The 19,590-nt window shown below is 47.0% G+C and overlaps 2 protein-coding genes across 2 annotated transcripts in view; one reads left to right on the top strand and one right to left on the bottom strand.

Moving 5' to 3' along the window:
- LOC311128560 (transcription factor 12-like) overlaps nucleotides 1-18,049 on the top strand; it is a gene marked incomplete at its 3' end in the record, with an annotated part of 82,697 nt that extends 64,648 nt beyond the window's left edge. The window contains exons 9-14 of the mRNA XM_084160747.1: nucleotides 6,819-6,921; nucleotides 7,633-7,772; nucleotides 8,406-8,550; nucleotides 8,672-8,742; nucleotides 15,079-15,223; nucleotides 17,928-18,049. Coding sequence (XP_084016873.1) covers nucleotides 6,819-6,921; nucleotides 7,633-7,772; nucleotides 8,406-8,550; nucleotides 8,672-8,742; nucleotides 15,079-15,223; nucleotides 17,928-18,049 — 726 coding nt within the window. The remainder of the gene's footprint in view (nucleotides 1-6,818; nucleotides 6,922-7,632; nucleotides 7,773-8,405; nucleotides 8,551-8,671; nucleotides 8,743-15,078; nucleotides 15,224-17,927) is intronic.
- A 7-nt stretch (nucleotides 18,050-18,056) lies between these two features.
- Nucleotides 18,057-19,590, bottom strand: part of LOC311128558 (protogenin A-like) — a gene marked incomplete at both ends in the record, with an annotated part of 39,898 nt that continues 38,364 nt past the window's right edge. The window contains one exon of the mRNA XM_084160745.1: nucleotides 18,057-18,352. Within this exon, the coding sequence (XP_084016871.1) occupies nucleotides 18,057-18,352 (296 nt within the window). The remainder of the gene's footprint in view (nucleotides 18,353-19,590) is intronic.

Raw genomic sequence — 19,590 nt, 5'->3', positions numbered from 1 at the left:
CCCCAAATAAAAACCAGAGCTTCTTACAGGAAACAATCACCCCATCCTGTCTTATGACATCATGGCTAAATCCATGCATGAGATGGAGGTGACCTCAGTTGGTGGATTTGCGGTGGATCTTTTTTAACACCCAAAGAAATCCCAGGGAAAAAAGCATGGCCAGTGGCTCAAATGTGATTAGAGGTGAGTTGTGTGGACAGGTGCATGGCTGGGTGGCTGCCAGTGAGGTAACACTTGGCCCACTTTGACACAGATGCAGACTGGTCTTTAAAATCTTTGTCCTGTTTCTTGGTGGCTGATGGGTCAGGGGCCGGGCCCAGGTTGGATGTTGATGGTGTGATAGAGGGTGGTGATTCTGTCTCTGTCTTAAGAAGATTGGTGTTTAGGATGAGATCTGACATGGTTCAGTAGCTCAGGAAATGAAGTATGACAACCTGGGTGTCTTCTCACTAATACAACTAATATCTGTTTGTCTGTTAGACAAATGTAAAGGATCCCAAAGTGTCCCTGTGTTTGCAGCTACATTTAGTAACACGTCTGCTTTTATCAGTGTTGAGTCCATCTCTCTTTACTCACTCTCTTTGAGCTTTCAAGTCTTTTTTTCTCAGTATGGCCTTCTGTGTCCGGACCTGTTTTTGGACCCTTCAAACGCACATTTTCCTTAAAGCATCAACTTGAAACGGGTCCAGATATAAAGTGGTACCAGCATGTAGACCCCAGTGCCTTGGAAGAGTTTAAAAGAATCTCGGAGAAGAAAGAGGAATAAATAATAATAGTACTAAAGGAAAAACATAATAAAGCCTTGTTTTCTTTGGGAAGGGGAGGCTTTCATCTTTCTATAACAATAATGCTCTCAATGAGTGCACAGGACTGTGTTTAGTCCAGGAAGCTTCCACTGGCAGACATGAAAGGCTCCAGGGAGGCTGGATGGAGTGGGCTTTAAAGGCTCTGTATGGCACACGGGTCAGTCCTCTCCTCTCCTCTGGCCTCGCTCTTCCTCCTCTTCTCTTTCTCCACCTCTCCTCTTTCTCCTCCTTCAATGGAGGCCGACATGGAACAGCAGAGCGGTCTGAGAGTGACAGGCAGACAGTGAAATGAAATGGCTGTGGCTGTTTCGGTTGTACCCCTCTGCTTCCCCCTGGCCTGTGGTGTACGTCTGAGCCTGAGGCCCCCGGGGGTTTAGGAAATGGAGCATCACAGTTCTGTTGCCTGTCTGACGTCATGGCCCGGCCCCTCTGCAGCTGTTGCGTGTGTTTAACAACTCTCTCTGTTTACAGTCACCGTCGTGAGAAGTGGGTTCATTCTGACAATAGGGAAAGTTTCATTGTTTTGGAAGCACACAGTATACATGAACATTCTCACTAAGATGTTCTAGAACATTCTAAATGTTTCTTTCTCCTTCTCCCAGTCTGTTTTTATTACTCTGGGTATTCTACCTAAGAAATATAATCCAAATGTAATTTAAACTCTTATTTTCCCTTCATCTTTTCCTTTCCTTGTTGATAGTCCACTTTCCCATATTGGTTGTTAATTGGCATAATGTTGAGGGTGGGAACAGGTTAAACTCCTGTCCAGATGGTTGTGTAGCTGAAGAAACCCTATCCCTTCATTTTACCTCACTGCTAGCGGACTAATTCAGTTATTACAAAAACAACAGATTAGCCCACTCAGGATTAAAACCTGTGTGGGAGAGCATGTTTATTGCAGTTACTTACCCAGTAATTTGTTTGCTTTTGAATAAAGTAAATTGATGATACCATGCCCAAAGCTAAATAGTTTTAGCTCCAGCTCCCCTGCAGAAAATCTAAATGTTTATGCTTGGGAGTTATCATTTTTTTCTCCTCTTTCTAAATCATTTGTTTTCTGTCCCACCTCCTCGCTTTATCTTTTTTACACCCCCCACCTCCCCCCCCCCCCCCTCCCTTCCCCCGATCCGCTTTCCTCTTTGCCTCAGCACATATGAGGCTTACAGGGAAGAACCATTTCAGCCCCTCCCCTTCTCTCAACCACCCCCCTAACGCTGTGGCGAATGGTTCAGCCCTGCTTTGCATAAGTTTCCTCTGAGTAGATCCATGTGTGAAGGGCCAGCCCAGGACTGAAAGAATTAGTCCCTTTTGAACGGGTTCGATGTATGTCTAGGGAGAAGGCTTGTGTGCTGCTGCTGCCGTGTTCTGAAACAGTACACTTGCTCCAGTCATCAGTCTAATAGCCGAAGCTATCATGTATTGCGCCTACCCTGTCCCTGGAATGGGTAGCAACTCCTTAATGTATTACTACAACGGGAAATCGGTGAGTTCTGTCTGCGGGAGAAAGAGAGGGAGAGTGTGTGTGTGTGTGTGTGTGTGTGTGTGTGTGTGTGTGTCCACGTTTGTAATTGGCCTTCGGGTATGGAGTTACAGAATATTGGGTTGTCCGCTGCACAGCATGTTTCTCGGCTCTAGAGTATATCACTCCTCTCTGCTTTACTCTCTCTCTCTCTCTCTCTCTCTCTCTCTCCTCTCTCTCTCTCCTCTCTCTCTCTCTCTCTCTCTCTCTCTCTCTCTCTCTCTCTCTCTCTCTCTCTCTCTCTCTCTCTCTCTCTCTCTCTCTCTCTCTCTCTCCCTTCCCTCTCTCTCTCTCTCTCTCTCTCTCTCTCTCTCTCTCTCTCTCTCTGTCTCTCTCTCTTTCCTCTCTCCTCTGTGGACTGATTTTTCCCGTTGCCTCAGTTACAGCTGTGTGACAGTACCATTTGTTTTTCTTTGCAGTTCAAATAGAGGACTTACTTCATTTCTCTCTCAATATGTTCTAGACATGTTATAGCCTGAATCTAGATGGCTCACTTTTTTTTTAGCTAACCATGTATGTCAAAACTTAAAGTAGATTTCAGCACATACTTCTGTATTAGAGATCAAGCAGAATATAAGCAAGGCACATACATTGTATATAAGTAGGAACAAATCTCAACATGTGGATGTGTGTGGTTGAAAAAAGTAAAACACATCATGTTTTTTCTCTCACCTCTGTTCGTAGACAGACTTCAGTGTTATACACTGAAAATATCGTTTTTTTAGCTGTGAATGTATTTTTACTGGATGGTTGGTTCAGCACTGAGACTGGGTTGAAATAATAACACGTGGAAGTCTGGGAATGATTAAGGAAAAGAGGCTGCCTGTTGAGGTTAGACTTTCCTGTTTGTAGATTGAGCTCTGAGCACCAACGTTGCTGTTATTCCATCTGTTTTTAATCACATCGGCATTCTGGACTCTACAGGGAGCCTAATGTAATTCCTGGATTGCTCAGTAAAAAACTCTTTGATTTCTGTGTTCCTGCAAAAACTTTATTTTATGTGTGTGTATGTGGGAGAGTGTGTAGTAGTGTGTGGATGTGGGAGAGTGTGTAGTGTGCGTGTGTGTGTGGTTGCGTGCATTTGTGTTTTGGTTTACCTGCCTCTGAGCTAAATTGAGTTTCCTCAGATGCTTGCAGTAATTGTGTCACAGGTGTAAAAGTCTCACTGGCACTGCTGCTGAATAAGAGATGAGGAGAGAAAAAGCTCCCTCTGTTTCCCAGCTTCTCTCCAGAGAGCAAAACACTGAAACACCCACTCAGCTCCATCTAGAACATTAACTCCACGTTTCAGAGTCAAGGCCCCATTGGACCTCATTCTCTGATTTAAAGAAACCAGGGAGTTGAACATTTCTATACCATTGTGAGATTCACTTTTATGAGGTCAACATGCTTGTGCTTTAGCACTCCTCATACCCCATTAGGACAATACGCTTCGTTCCTACAGCACCACAGATCACTTTGATCTTTTTATATTAGGTATTACCAGGAAGGTCTTAAAGGTCAGTAGAGGGAGAAAATTGGGAGCATGTGGGCAGCATGGGTCAGAGTTGAACTTTATGATCCAGAGCAGTCGATAAATAACCAACCAATACGAAGCTCTTTATCTTTTATTCTTTGCGGGAGAGATAAATAGTGTTTATTGTGAGCATCAACAAAACTCACATTTACTTGTTTGAGTTTGAGAGTGATTATGGGTTTTATGGCAAAAAAAATTGATTTCTGTGTTTTATGGTGTGTGAAGTAGTTTTACTTCTGTTGTTTCATCCAGTTCCAGAGAAAATGAGTAGCCCAAGCTTTAGAGAATTCAGATATTTGGGAGAATTTGGTGGGTGGAGTGTGTTTATCTAAGGTGTGGCCTTTCCTGTCTAATATCCCTCAAGTGCACTGAGGATTGGACCAAGGAGGCATCCAGTAAATGACTGTTTTTCTTCCCACCTTAGGAAATATGAAATAACTGTTTACAGCACAAGATAACATCAGGTGTATGAGTTTTGCCTCAGAGTTTAAACTTCATGTTCACATCTTCCCACATATATAACACCTGGTATCACCTCATTTATCAGAGTGCAGTTGGTCTTTGAAAATTGTGTTTCTTGAGACTTAAATCTTGGAGCTTTTAAGCATCAACAGCTTGAGGCGTGAGATGTATCTGTTAAAGGGTTGACTGGTACTAGGCTGCAGTGCTGAACATGCCCCATCAGGAAGGTGGTGCTGGGGCTGTGTAGCAGGGGACCATTGTGTTGGAGCTGCGTGCGTGCCTTTAAGCCTCTATAAGTGTGTTAGATTTAGACTTGAAAAGAAAGGCCCTCGTGCATGGTTTGATTCCACATAGTGACGTGCAGAGACAGGATATTCTGTTGACACCAGCAGCCCACTGCTTTCAGCTGTGTCTTTGTGAGTTCCTCAGTTGTTGGACTGTTTTTTGCGGCGGTGATCATTTATTTTTAAGATGTTATTTTCACCGTCGTCATTTGGTGTATCCATATGTTGACAGTTTAATGTTTTTTTCCATGTGCTGTTTTGATTGGTGTGGTGTTGAGATCAAAGGCGGGTGCTGCAGGCTGGTGATGTGTGGAAAGGTGTGGAGGGACTCATCAGCCCTCTCAGATCAGCCACAGAGAGACTAGAGAGTTGCAGAATGAAGCTCTGCCAAGAACCTACTGTCCCCATTCTCTCCAATCTGACAGTGAAATCTTATGCTTGTTGATATTAAGTCAAACATGAGTTAGCTTAGTGTATAAACCACAAACCCTGAATTAATGATTGCTTATGGATTATGATGGCTACAGATATTCTTACATTAAACGTGATGCGTAAAATATACAGAAACAAAACACCCAAACTCTAACAACTGTGCTGGTCCTGGTGGCATGGGCCCTGAGTGACGTCTCTTTAATTAATGTGGTAGTAAAAGGAAAGCCAGGCGGGCCCTCTCCTCCAGAGGCTAGGGGAATGAGGCGCCCGGTGTTTGGGATGTTTTATTAATGCCTTGACTGGCTAGGCCAGGGTAAAGAGGACAATTAGCATCATCCACCACCATATGCTGCCCATTGAGGCTCAGACTGGGACAAAGCCAGGGCTCCTGTGTGAGGCTAACCTGGAATCACCACGGGAGTCCCCACACCCTGGGTCACATGTGTGAGCCAGAGGACCCAAGAGATCCCCTCCCCTCCCTGCTAAATGAGATTTAGGGTGCTGGAGGTACACACACAGCTAATCACATGCTCACACACACTGCTCGCTCAGCAAGACCCCGTGGCCCTGACTGTTGGCTAAGCTGACTGACTGGGTGCTTAAGGAATTGATATGTCGCTCACGTGTGTGAGTGAATATGTGCGTGTCTTTCTCTTGACGTACGTACTAAAGTGATGACAAATTAAGTTTGTTGGGGTTGTGTCTCGTAAATAAGATCATTATACTTCAGTAGGACAACAAAACATTCTCTCCATGCCCACTGACACATCTTGTTGCATTAGGAAGCAACCTTTGAAGTTCTTGAAGGGCTCTGTTCACGCAAACAGATGAGTATGCCATTAGGTCATTGAAAGAGGAATTTATGTTGCTGGTGACTAGAGGATGGGGGGGGGGGGCTGGGTGGCAGGTCTGGTAGTGATTTGTGCTGCATGGTGATGGTGTTAGGTTTGAGGGACCAGCCCTCTTTCTGGCGTGGTGAGTTCACTAGCTCCCTCTCTCCCTTGCTCTCTCTCCCTCCATCTGGAGTGGATAAAGTCAGAGACCACATCACTAATGTTTGGCCTCACGGCCCTTTGATCCTCCCACCCAGCCTGGCACAGCCACAGCTGCACAACAGCGCTCTGTGCCTCACCGCTCTTCCCCTCCCTATATCCCTCGCCAGCTTACAGCCAGGTAGCAAAATAAAGAAAAGCACAGGCCCCATATTTGATTTTCTGATTTGATTTCTGTTTCTTTGGCGAGCTGCAATTTGCAGAGTGTTTTTATGAACGCGTGTGTGCTTGTGTCATTATAGTTCCATTAAGAACTGAGACAATCTGAAAGGCAAACACCCCCTGATAATCCAGTCCTCCCTCCATGAGCCTTCCAAATGAGCCCAGCTGCCACACCTCTGGCTTCTTAAACCGCCACGGCTCAGTTCGTTCACTACATTCATTAAAGTAGACATGATTCTGGCTTCAACATACAACGCTACTTTACAGATGACAGTCGTGTAAGGAATAGGGGATGAATTTAGTCAAAGATACTCGTTTTCATCTAATGATGGTTAATGAATCCATCCTTAATGCACTGGCTTTAGATTGTGATCAACCCACCAGGCAGGGTGGTGTGGGATTAGAATTGTTCCTCTTCAGCATCATCCTAATAACTCAACCAAATCATCATCATTATGCTCCTACCACATACAGAGAACAGTCACAAGCTATGTTTTAGAGGATAATGACTTGGACAAAATTCTAGACTGCCCTGTGCACCTCCTGTTGTTATTCATGTTGATAATGTCTGTTTTCCTTTGGCAGGTGTATGCCCCGTCTCCCAACTCCACAGAAGACTTCAACAGAGATTCCCCCTCCTACTCATCTCCCAAACCCCCCAGCAGTATGTTTGCAAGCACTTTCTTTGGTAAGTGATTCTGACTTAAGACAGTCTCTGTCATGGAGTCTAAAGAAGCCAGTTTTATCTGTTTGTTCAATCTGTCTTTGTCAATGTCTTCCCCTGCCTGTTGATGGACAGTGGACCCATGAGAAAATATTTCTGGACAAACATCCTAACATCACACTCAGTTACTCTCTCTGTAGTCACTCTCTCTGATGTCGCTAAACAGTTTCAAATGTTCAGCTTGATTTAGCCATTTCTTTCTTCTGGTAGACAGTATTTCACTGAGCCTGGGCTCAGAGTCAGTGGTCTTTGAAGGGATGGGGTTGCTTTCTGTTAGCCAAGGGAGGCTTAGTGTTATCTCAGCTGTGTCCAGGACAGGGCTTGTGTTTCAGTCCTAAGACCAGACTGGGAGAGTGAACAACTCCCTTGTGTGATCCAGCGACTCAGCAGAGAGGAGGGGGACTGCCCTATGTGGAAAGGTCTCTCTGGGCTCTCATAATCAAGCTGTGTGTTGTGGTTTGCTTCACGGCGGTTCAGGCATATTGCATTTTATGTAAACTTGACTTTGGTTATTAAACTAAAGCCATTAAAACGTCTTTGCTCCCTTCTGGAATCAAATCCAGGACGTCTCTTCAATTGGATGATCCTTTTGTTAAATTAGTCATTATACTGTGAAGAATAGGGATGAAACTCAAGACGGATCCATTTCAACTTAACTCTGTTTGTTGTCATTAGATGGGACCCACAACTCTTCTGACCCGTGGAATTCCTCCAATGGGATCAACCAGCCTAGTTATGGAGGAATGCTGGGAGGATCTTCATCTCACATGCCGCAGTCAGGAAATTACGTCAACATGCACTCACATGACCGCCTGGTAAGCAACCCAGCTAGTGATGTAAGCACATACTGTAAGTCTCAATGTTTCCCCTACCTATTCTTAGACAGTCTACCCCCTCCCCTTTAAGCTCTATTGCCCCATACTCATAAAACATTTGGCCTGCATTGGTTTCAATTGAATATTTGTGGTGTGCAATATTGCAGCCCACAATATTGCCCACCCTGCCTACAGAAAAAGTCTAGCTAGGGGAAACACTGTGACTTATGTGTATTCAGCATCCATGTCCTGTTCTGCCCCATCAGAGCACATCCCCTCCTCTCTGCTGAGCCCGTAGTGAGAGTGGTCGGTGTGAGCCGTGGCCTGGCTATCTCTCTATCTGATGTTGCTGTCTGGGCGGTATCTGTGTAAGACACGGCTGACCCCCTCTATCAGTGTTTCATCTGCTCTGCTCTGTCTGCCCACTGTGTCTCACTGGGACTCACGGGGAGCCTGCAGCTGCTGCTCAACCAAAGCCCTCTGTCTGTCTGGGCTCCACATTCATATAACCTCTATTTATCAAGTGATAGTTTTTCACCATGCAAAATGCGATTCTTTCCACTGAACAAGTGTATGCACACACAATATTGTTTTGTCCTCATGTACACGTGTTTTGTTCTCTTTGTCTTTCAGAACTACCCTCCACACTCTGTATCGCCGACAGACATCAATGCCAGTCTTCCTCCAATGTCCAGCTTCCACCGCAGCAACGCCAGCACTTCACCATTCGTTAACCCAACACACACCCCGCCTGTCAACACCACCGACGGGGTCATGGGTACGCCGAATATTTGGTTGATCTACTCTTAAATATCAATAGGCGAGATAAATGTCCATAATTATGCTTTCTTCTTTAATCTATGCGCTGTGTTATAAATGTCCTCTCCTTGTTTATGTAGTTGCTGCAAATCGGGGGAACGCCACTGGAAGCCAGCAGACTGGAGATGCACTGGGCAAAGCCTTGGCTTCGGTGAGTACAGCACACCCCTGTTCTCCTCCGGGGAAATGGGAAAGCCTCAAAGGAGATTTAGATAGAAACCATGTTACAAATCCACAGAGGTTGTTTGTTTGGGGTAAAGCCCTATTGGTTTACTTGTAAGTGGAGGCACAATCCATGCAGCACTTAAAATTGCACTCTCTCCCTCTGAATGTCAGTTTGATTGAGGCGTTAGGCTTACATGGATGGCTAGGAATCCTCTGTGGATATCCCCTCTAGGTTGATCCCCTCTCTGGGTGTGAATCCTGTGTTATTGCCTACACTACCTTCTCCACACACATTAATATCAAATATATTTGTTATTCCTGTGTTGAATTGAGATGGTGCAGTATATTAATGGCCCTCTTTAGTCTGTAAAGGAAGCGACCTCGGTAGTCACGATGGGTATTAAGTGCTATAGTGAATGCTGATTAAATAAGCCCAGAGGGATGTGTTTGCAGTTGTTTTTGGGCCTAAGCCAGGATAATTGTGGACTTAATCTCAGAGTATACAAGAAAGGGAATTGTAGGTTAAAAAAACACACTCCTAAAGCCTATGGATTACGCACCAGTTTGAATAATCAAGCCTTGGAATTTGTGCCATTTTCGATCATGTCTCCCTGCACGTTTGACACACAATAACTCATAAACCTTTGCACTACTGAGGATGAATATATCCTCCGTCCAGTTAGAGTACTCTGGGTTTCAACAGCCACAAAACCTCACAGAGAGCTCTTCTGTCCCTCCTCTTACTGACTATTTCTCATTTTAATAACTCCCAGAACTAATCTTTAACCGGGCCTAATATACACTTCATGACCAAAAGTAAGTGGACACCTGCTCGTCGAACATCTCATTCCAAAATCATGGGCATTAATATGGAGTTGGTCCCCCTTTGCTGCTATAACAGCCTCCACTCTTCTGGGAAGGCTTTCCACTAAATGTTGGAACAATGCTGCAGGGACTTACTTCCATTCAGCCACAAGAGCATTAGTGAGGTTGGGCGTTCCAATTCATCCCAAAGGTGATGGGGTTAAGGTCAGGGCTCTGGGCAGGCCAGTCAAGTTCTTCCTCACCAATCTCGACAAACCATTTCTGTATGGACCTCACTTTGTGCACAGAGCCCTGTGGGCCTTCCCCAAACTGTTGCCACAACGTTGGAAGCACAGAACCGTCTAGAATGTCATTATATGCTGTAGCGTTAATATTTCCCTTCACTGGAACTAAGGGGCCTAGCCCAAACCATGAAAAACAGCCCCAGACCATTATTCCTCCTCCACCAAACTTTACAGTTGGCACTATGCATTGGGGCAGGTAGCGTTCTCCTGGCATCTGCCAAACCCAGATTAGTCCGTCGGACTGCCAGATGGTGAAGCGTGATTCATCACTCTAGAGAACGTGTTTCCACTGCTCCAGAGTCCAATGGCGGTGAGCTTTACACCACTCCAGCCGATACTTGGCATTGTGCATGGTGATCTTAGGCTTGTGTGCTGCTGCTCGGCAATGGAAACCCATTTCATGAAGCTCTGAACTCTGTGAAGCATTTATTTGGGCTGCAATTTCTGAGGCTGGTAACTCCAATGAACTTATCCTCTGCAGTAGAGGTAAATCTGGGTCTTCCATTCCTGTGGCGGTCCTCATGAGAGACAGTGTCACGATCGTCCAGAACAGATGAGGACCAAGGCGCAGCGTTGCAGGCAAACATACTCTTTAATTAGAGACACGATCAAAACAACAAACGATACGTGACAGTTCACGGTCTAACATAAACAGACTTGAAACAAGATCCCACAAACACAAATGACAGTTTAAATATGGCTCCCAATCAGAGACAACCAACGACAGCTGACACTCGTTGCCTCTGATTGGGAGCCACTCAGGCCAACATAGAAATACACATACTAGATAAACAAATGAAATGCACACCCTGGCTCAACATACAAGTGTCCCCAGAGCCAGGGCGTGACAGTACCCCCCCCCTAAAAGCGCGGACTCCGACCGCGCCCACCAAACACCACAGGGGAGGGACCGGGTGGGCACTCCGCTTAGGCGGCGGATCCGGCTCCGGGCCTGATCCCCGCTCCCTCTCCAACCCCCCAAAGTACCCCCGGTCCGGTCTGGCCCCGCCGGCCGGAGCTGGACTGCACACTGGTGGAGCGGATTGCTCTAGCTCCGGCGTGAAGCATCTGACCGGTGCCGGACCAGCCACCGGTGGAACAGGTACGGGCCGTGCCAGACTGACGACGCACACCACTGGCTTGGTGTGGGGAGCAGGAGCGGGCCGCGCCGGGCTGACGAAGCGCACCACTGACTTGGTGCGGGGAGCAGGAACGGGCCGTGCCGGGCTGACGAAGCGCACCACTGACTTGGTGCGGGGAGCAGGAACGGGCCGAGCTGGGCTGACGAAACGCACCACTGACTTGGTGCGGGGAGCAGGAATGGGCCGGACCGGGCTGACGACGCGCACCACTGACTTGGTGCGGGGAGCAGGAACGGGCCGCGCCGGGCTGACGAAACGCACCACTGACTTGGTGCGGGGAGCAGGAGCGGGCCGGACCGGGCTGACGAAGCGCACCACTGACTTGGTGCGGGGAGCAGGAACGGGCCGTGCCGGGCTGACGAAGCGCACCACTGACTTGGTGCGAGTGGCAGGAACAGGCCGGACCGTACTGGGAACACACACCACTGGCCCTACGTGGGGATCAGGAACAGGCCGGACCGGACTGGCAACACACGCCAGTACCTCTCGCCGTGCCTCTACATCCTCCTTCCCCCTGGTGACCAGTGACTCCCGTAACCTGGCGGCCTCCTGCTGCCCCGTCGTCCACGGCGTTAGCCCCCCCCTAAAAAATTTATGGGCTTCACTCCTACCCGTGGCCAAGGCCTCCATCCCTCTTGCCAGACTCGCACTCATCTCCTCCCAAGTCCATCCTCTCTCCTCGTCACGCTGCTTGATCCAGTCGAGGTGGGATCTTCTGTCACGATCGTCCAGAACAGATGAGGACCAAGGCGCAGCGTTGCAGGCAAACATACTCTTTAATTAGAGACACGATCAAAACAACAAACGATACGTGACAGTTCACGGTCTAACATAAACAGACTTGAAACAAGATCCCACAAACACAAATGGGAAACAGACAGTTTAAATATGGCTCCCAATCAGAGACAACCAACGACAGCTGACACTCGTTGCCTCTGATTGGGAGCCACTCAGGCCAACATAGAAATACACATACTAGATAAACAAATGAAATGCACACCCTGGCTCAACATACAAGTGTCCCCAGAGCCAGGGCGTGACAGACAGTTTCATTATAGCGCTTGTTTTTTTGTGACTTTACTTAAAGAAACGTTCAAAGTTTGCTTTGCTTATTTGAGCTGTTCTTGCCGTAATATGGACTTGATCTTTTACCAAATAGGGCTATCTTCTGTATACCCACCCCTACCTTGTCACAACACAACTGATTGGCTGAAACGCATTAACTTTTAACAAGGCACACCTGTTAATTGAAATGCATTCCAGGTGACTGCCTCGTGGGGCTGGTTGGGAGAGTGCCAGGGGTGTGCGGGGCTGTCATCGGGGTAGGGGGTGGCTACTTTGAAGAATCTCAAATATAAAATATATTTTGAGTTGTTTGGCACTTTGTTGGTTGCTGCATGTTTCCATATGTGTTGTGTCGTGGTTTTGATGTATTCACTATTGTTCTACAATGTAGAAAATAGTACAAAATAAACCCTTGAATGAGTTGGTACTGAATGCACCAATTTGTAAGTCGCTCTGGATAAGAGCGTCTGCTAAATGACGTAAATGTAAATGTAATGAAGCTCCCGACGAACAGTTCTTGTGCTGAAGTTGCTTCTAGAGGCAGTTTGGAACTCGGTAGTGAGTGCTGCAACCGACGACAAACAATTTTTACACGCTTCGCGCTTCAGCACTCGGCGGTCCCGTTCTGTGAGCTTGTGTGGCCTACCACTTCTCGGCTGAGCCGTTGTTGCTCCTAGACGTTTCCACTTCACGATAACAGCACTTACAGTTGACTTGGGCAGTTCTAGCAGGGAAGAAATATGACGAACTGACTTGTTGGAAAGGTGGCATCCTATGACTGTGCCACGTTGAAGGTCACTGAGCTGAGCAGACTTTTGTCTATATAGTGTATCTCACCTCCGAGAAATGAAACCCACCGTAGCTTTTATTCCTAGTAAAAAGTGAGAGAAGTAGAATGTGGAAAAGCGTAATGGGTTTACATTTGGGAAGTGCTATGGCTCAGTGGCGCGCACCCGAAAGAGAAAAGTGTGTGTGAGGGGGTATGATAATCACAAATTAAGTATTTTTGTATTCTCAGACTCAATTCTATTAGCATGACAAAGCTGCGGTGAAATGGACACGGTTGGGCTGGGGTGAGACGAGGAGTGGGGAGGCCAGGGGGGGCGATGGGGGTTCCTAACTGCTGTGGCTCAACTCTGCGGGCCGCCCTTTGTGGGCCTTTTGTTCTCCGGCCTTTTAAACGGGCCGTGCTTATTGGCCCCCCGCTGCCCGGGGGAGCGTGACCGATGAGGAGGCGGAGCCTCATTTGTTGTTGGTAAAATGAGTCGTGTTGCAGTTTGAATACAGCAGAAGTAGCCCGGGACCAGAAGAATGGCCCGTTGTATATTGCAGGGTCAGGAGTCACGGCTATAGACGGCCCGCTTTGGAAAGAGAAGAGATATTGGCTAATTCGTTTTGAGTCCCATTGATTTGAGACATACACTTGTGATCACAGTTGATGGTCATTACTTCTCAACAGGATTTAGTGTCTCAGGGTAAAGATACTGAGCAGTGACAAATGCTTTTGACTGAGAAATGTGATTTTAAAGAATAGAGAAGAAGAAGCGTGTATTCTAAGTCCCCACAGGGAAAAACATATATTTTGGTACACAGAGTGACATGCAATAGCCAAACCATTTGGATTTTCAAAAGTTGATTGAAACACAAAAGCTTGGTGATCAAGCTTAAAAGAGAAGATTATTAATAACGGCATTCCATTGTGTTTACTGAAGTTAAACGGTTTCCTGTGAGTAGGATGTGATGTTTACTTGGAGGGAAATCCTTCTGGATCTACTGCCTCTGCTAATTAGTGGGATTCAAACCTCTAATACCCTGATTTACTGGGATACACTTTCCATTATGGCACAAAATATCCTCTTAAAGGGAACAAATCAGGGATGTGTTGTCTGCTTTAATCCATCATTTCTCTAAACAAATGAAATCCCTGTGGAAGTTTTAAAGATGTAATCTGTATGCTTCGGAATCACATCATCCTCTCTCTCGCTCTCTCTCGCTCTCTCGCTCTCTCTCTCTCGCTCTCGCTCTCGCTCTCTCTCTCGCTCTCTCGCTCTCTCTCTCTCTCTCTCTCTCTCTCTCTCTCTCTCTCTCTCTCTCTCTCTCTCTCTCTCTCTCTCTCTCTCTGTTTTTTATAGTCCATACAAGACACCTCAACTGGTCCGATCTGATTGTTTAGTACTCATCCAGTTTTAGTTGTTCTCTCCCTTCACTGGGGCCCAATTCAGGGCGTGGTCTAGCATGGAGAGGTGCGGTGGTGCAGCTCATTCAGAATAACCCCCACCGCTCCATCACTATTGGGGGATTAATGCTGGCCTTTGTATCTCTCCCTGTCTATGGCCGGGCATTCCCTCTCTCTTGGCCTCCACCCTGGTTTGTACTGGAGTTATATAGCACCATGTTAAAAAGATATTCATGGAATTTAGGGCAGATTTTAGTCCACTTTAGCTTTAAAGGATTTCAACCGCTTTGTTCCTGTTTCCCCACAAAGTAAAGACGTTGACTTTCTCCTCTAATAGTGTATCAGTCATATTACTGTAGATACAGTATCTGTATGATATGATCTATGCTGTGGCTAGTGGGGAGATCTAAATAAAACAACACAAACCAGAGTTGGAGGAGGGCACTAGACTGGTCAGAGCCTTCAGGTGTCACAGTGAATATGGTTTACGCTACGTTTATTTGAGCTTTAACTGAAGCCGCTGCTCACTGTTAAAGGCCCATATGTATGCTCTGAACATTTTTATGGGCTCCCCAGTTGTAAAATCCCCAGAATTGATGAGCCAATTTCGGCTGTGCGCAGGCTGAAGGATGGTGACACAGGCTATAAAGAAGTATGGGGAAACGATAGGTTGTGATTTTAAAGAGCTGCATGTTCAGCCTTACTGACAGAACTCTCTCTTTCTCCCTCCCTTTCCCCATTTCTCTCCCTCCTTCTGTCATCCCCCTCACTCTCTTTCCCTCCGTTTCTCTCCATCTTCCCCCCTTTCTATCTCCCCTCTCTCTCCACAGATTTACTCACCTGACCACACCAGCAGTAGTTTTCCATCCAACCCCTCCACCCCTGTAGGATCTCCGTCGCCCCTGACTGGCACAGCAGGTGCTGCTGCCTCAGCAGGTACAGTGGTGACCACCGGCGCCCCCTCTCGAAGGGCAGGTACAACATCAGTCTGCACTCTGATCTACTGCACTATAGAATTATACCAGCCTAAACTAGTCCCAATGCCATGGAGAGGTGGTGGTTATTGCTTCCTCAGAGCATCCGCACTGCTTCCTCGATAAGGCTCTGTCTTAGTACTGTAGGTGAACACTGCAAGTGATGTTTATCTCACGATGGTCTTCCGAGTCTCTATTGTTTTGACGACATTGCTGATGCAGTTTACCCCAGACAGCCCCTAGCTACATAGTGATAAGGAGTCAGCTCTCTTCAGTTGCTGAAAGGGGCCAAGAGACTATCTTAGAGTTTGTCATCCTCTCCTCTCAGTCACTGCATTCATTCTACCAGATAACCAACCGGATAATTCAGATAATGAATTTCCCTAAAACTGGGTCCGTATGTAGCAGAGCAATGTGCAGGGGACATTTAATAGTTGAGAGAGAGAGAGAGAGAGACCAGCGTGTTGTTTTAGTGGGCAGTTGTGCCGTGTGTGGTGATGTAGTGGCGACAGCTGTCCCCACGTATGCCCCCCTCGTCCTCAGCTGTTGCCCTGGTCTGTGGACAGCTGTTCCCCCCATGGACCGACCGGCCTGCAAAAGGCCTCATTTATCTGCCCGAGGAGCGACAGTGACTCAGCTGATGAGGAGGACTATATCGGCCTCACACAGGGGGATGCCGACCCCTCACCACCCACTTTATACCTCAGCTAGCCAGGCCTCAGGGCAGCATGCCCTACCTGGGAGGACAGAGGAGGTAGAATGTCAACAACCATTTAGATTATATCAGTTAAGTTTCTGTCACCTGGAGATTGAGAACACCAGTTATTTGGGTGTGGATTGTTTTGTTATACAAATAATGAGACAACATGATACCAAGGGCACCAACTTTTGTTACAATGTGAAACAGAGTTTCTCTTTACAATCATAATCCTCAGTGAATCTACAGTTTCTGTTCAATTTACAAATGCAAAACAAATACTCCACATCCATGACCTTTCCATGTGAGAAAACATCTGCCTTTGTCCAAAACCCTTCCCAAAAGGGTTTTGGTGTGTTCAATTAGCCCTCTCCTCCTCCTCCTCTCCTCCACGTGGGGACCAGAGGCCCAGGGAGGCTTAGTTATGAGTACTTCCTGTTTGGTTTGTGCCAGGGAAACGCTGAGGCTGAGCAGAGAGGCTCCCTCATTTCCTGTTCCAAAGTTACTTTTAATAGCCTCTTAATTAAAGCCTGGCTTTTCCAGGACCTTTGTGTGGAGAGACTTTCTCTCAGAAGAGGACTAATGCTTAGTTTACACTGCTGACGATGAATCAATGGAAAATCCTAAACAGTTCCCCCAGGTCAAGTGGAGATGTAATCCTAGTGTTTGTCAGAAACAAACTAACGTTAGCTAGCTATCTCCCGGTTCCCAATCTTTCTCTCTCAAATACTGAAATACCATTTTAGAGGAGAACAGGAAGAAAATGGGTCCTGCTGTTTGTTTTGACAAACAATGTATCCATCTGTAGAGTATGCTACAGTACGTGGGCTGTGTGTTGGCCTCCTGCCACAGTAATGGAGACCAGACGGTATAGTGAGGGCCCATAGCTGGAGCTGGCTCACTGACACAGCCCAGTATAAATAACCTGGGAGGTTTCCTCATTGTCACAATCGATTAAGGAGACTTGAACTGTTTTCATGTGCACACCACAGGCTTGGTGTAGTGCATTACCTCCTGGTGCACTGTTGTTTGTTAGTTGGAATATTTAATACAAAATTGGCTAAGATAAAGAGACAAAGATTATTTATTTTTTTGCATCGGATACCTCAATTTGATTAGCAGATTATTTTAGTTTCACACTAATCAAATTGAGTTGATTTGTTTTATATGTGCTATTGCACATTTAATGTACTGATTATAATCATTCCCACACATTGTGATCCCCTCTGCTTTATGTAAAATTCAAATGTGCTCTAGAGATCACCCAGTCTGGGATAGAATGGAATTCCTTAGTTAGATGTTTCCACCATTTGTTTGGTCTCTTGGTTGTCTCTAGAATCTCAGAATGGAAAGTTAATTCAGGTCAAGTCTCTGAGTCTCTCTTGGCCTGCGTATTTTGGCAAGCCACGGAGCTGTTGGACTGTTACACTATACCTCAGCTTGGCATGTGATTGGTCAGAGGATATTTGTGTTGTGACCCCTGGAAACTTGTCAGCCAATCACATCGGGCTTAGATCAGCGGACGAGAGGAGCACCCACGAGTGCAGCCTTGCTAGAGCCTTCTGGAACTTTCTGGCTCATTGGAGGGAGTAAGGGACTCCTATTGTCGTGGAAGAATCACTCTGTCAGTGTCAGGGGAAGACAGCCTCTGTCCCAGCCAGGCCTCTTATCACTGTTCACATTGCTCTCTGGGCTATTAGCTCATTAATGAGCGGATGTAGACCATGTCCCAGTGTGCTGGTGTATGTTGGGGCCGTCCACCCACGGCCTTGGCTCATGTTGCAGGATGCAGCCCAGTCACCAGGAAATGATGCAGCTGAACCCCAATGATGAAAATACCTCTCACAGCATAACAACAACAGACCAGACAGGATGTGGATGTACTGTGTGTCAGTCAGCCCCTGTAGAGTGTAGCAGGATGCAGGTCTCTTATCATCAGCCATGTTGTGATGTCTGAATCAGCCATGTCAGGTGGATAACTGTGGTTCTCCCTCTCTGTCTCTCTCAGGTACCAACCAATGGTCTCGTGGTGCAGCCGGACAGACCCCCTCCTCCCCCAACTATGAGAACTCCCTGCACTCACTGGTAAGTCTCCCTGCCTCCCCTCTCTTCCCTTCCCCCACACCCTGAGCACTTTTTAATGGACACGCACACAGTAGATGTGTTCGCTCGCGGAGGGCAGGGGTAGCATTACATGAAGATTCTTGGCTGACAAATGTCGGAGGGGGAGTGGGGGGGTGGGAGTGCTGAACAATACCCGTCCCTTGGGGCGTGTCTCCTGCCATCTGTCCCCTACTTCGTGGGCCAGGGTGGGGTTGGGGGGAAGGTGGGGTGTGGGGTGTGGGGGGCTGGAGTTATGGGGGCTGGGGAGCCTGGCAGCTGTTGCGTTGACTGAACCACCACTGCTCCAGGATTCCTGCGCTAGCTGCCTGTCTGCATGCGGACCAGAAACATGGCTTGGGATCACTTTTCACCCCACACACACGCATTCACACCATCGGCTGTGGGGATAAATATTTACCCACTATATTTGTATGCCACCTACAATGGGATTTTTGTGAAGCGACCAAACCGATGAATGTGTGGGAGGGATGGGACCTCACGGTGGGAGGAGAGGGCGAGGGGTCAGAGTCATTATCTAAACAGGACCACCGTTTTGATGCTGCCTGACACAGTGATTAGTTACCATATATCTGTCTCTGTCTGACTGTTCTTTCTCTGTCCTTCTATCTCAGTCTACACTATCTCTGACGTTTCCACTAATGTTTATTTGTGCTCACATGCTTTCCTGTTCTATCTGATTTTGGCAGAAAACTCGAGTCCATCAGCAGCTTCATGAGCATCTCCAGGATGCCATGTCATTCTTAAAGGATGTATGCGAGGTACTCCTGCCCTTTAGATGGAGACTTTACCCATCATTGTTTGACACCTTTTCACATCCTTAGTTCTTTTTCTTGGCCTCCGTTCCGTTCCATTTAATTGGAATTTCAAATGTTTTGTTTCTGTGCTTTTTATTGTTGTTTATTATTTATATTTTGACATTTCAGCTTGCTACAGTAATCAGCTTAGGAGCATAAGACGCTTTAATGCCAAATTAATAGTCATGGTACTCCAAATGAGTGGTGTGCCAGCCCGTTTATCAGTTTCTATAGATACAAACGAGGATGCTTGTCTGTTATGAACACAAGCATCCCTTGTGCCCCTCCTCAGGTTGAAATCTTCATCTGTTTTTGATTGTCTTTCTTTTATGCTTTTGGTATCCCTGTGGTGTTTTTTCACCCCAAGTCACGCCATACAATCACAATGTCCTCCATTTTTTGGTCCTAATGTGCTTATATTAAGCTGCTCTGTCCTTCTCTCTGCTCTTCTTCCCACCCCTCTCCCCTCCCTTCTCCCTCTTCTTCCCACCCCTCTCCCCTCCCTTCTCCCTCTTCTTCCCTCCCCTCTCCCCTCCCTTCTCCCTCTTCTTCCCTCCCCTCTCCCCTCCCTTCTCCCTCTTCTTCCCACCCCTCTCCCCTCCCTTCTCCCTCTTCTTCCCTCCCCTCTCCCCTCCCTTCTCCCTCTTCTTCCCACCCCTCTCCCCTCCCTTCTCCCTCTTCTTCCCACCCCTCTCCCCTCCCTTCTCCCTCTTCTTCCCACCCCTCTCCCCTCCCTTCTCCCTCTTCTTCCCA

Source organism: Coregonus lavaretus (assembly GCF_964263955.1).
Source record: "Coregonus lavaretus genome assembly, chromosome: 4".
Classification (NCBI taxonomy): domain Eukaryota; kingdom Metazoa; phylum Chordata; class Actinopteri; order Salmoniformes; family Salmonidae; genus Coregonus; species Coregonus lavaretus.
The sequence above is the reverse complement of the archived record's forward strand: the minus strand, read 5'-3'. Positions and strand labels throughout refer to the sequence as shown.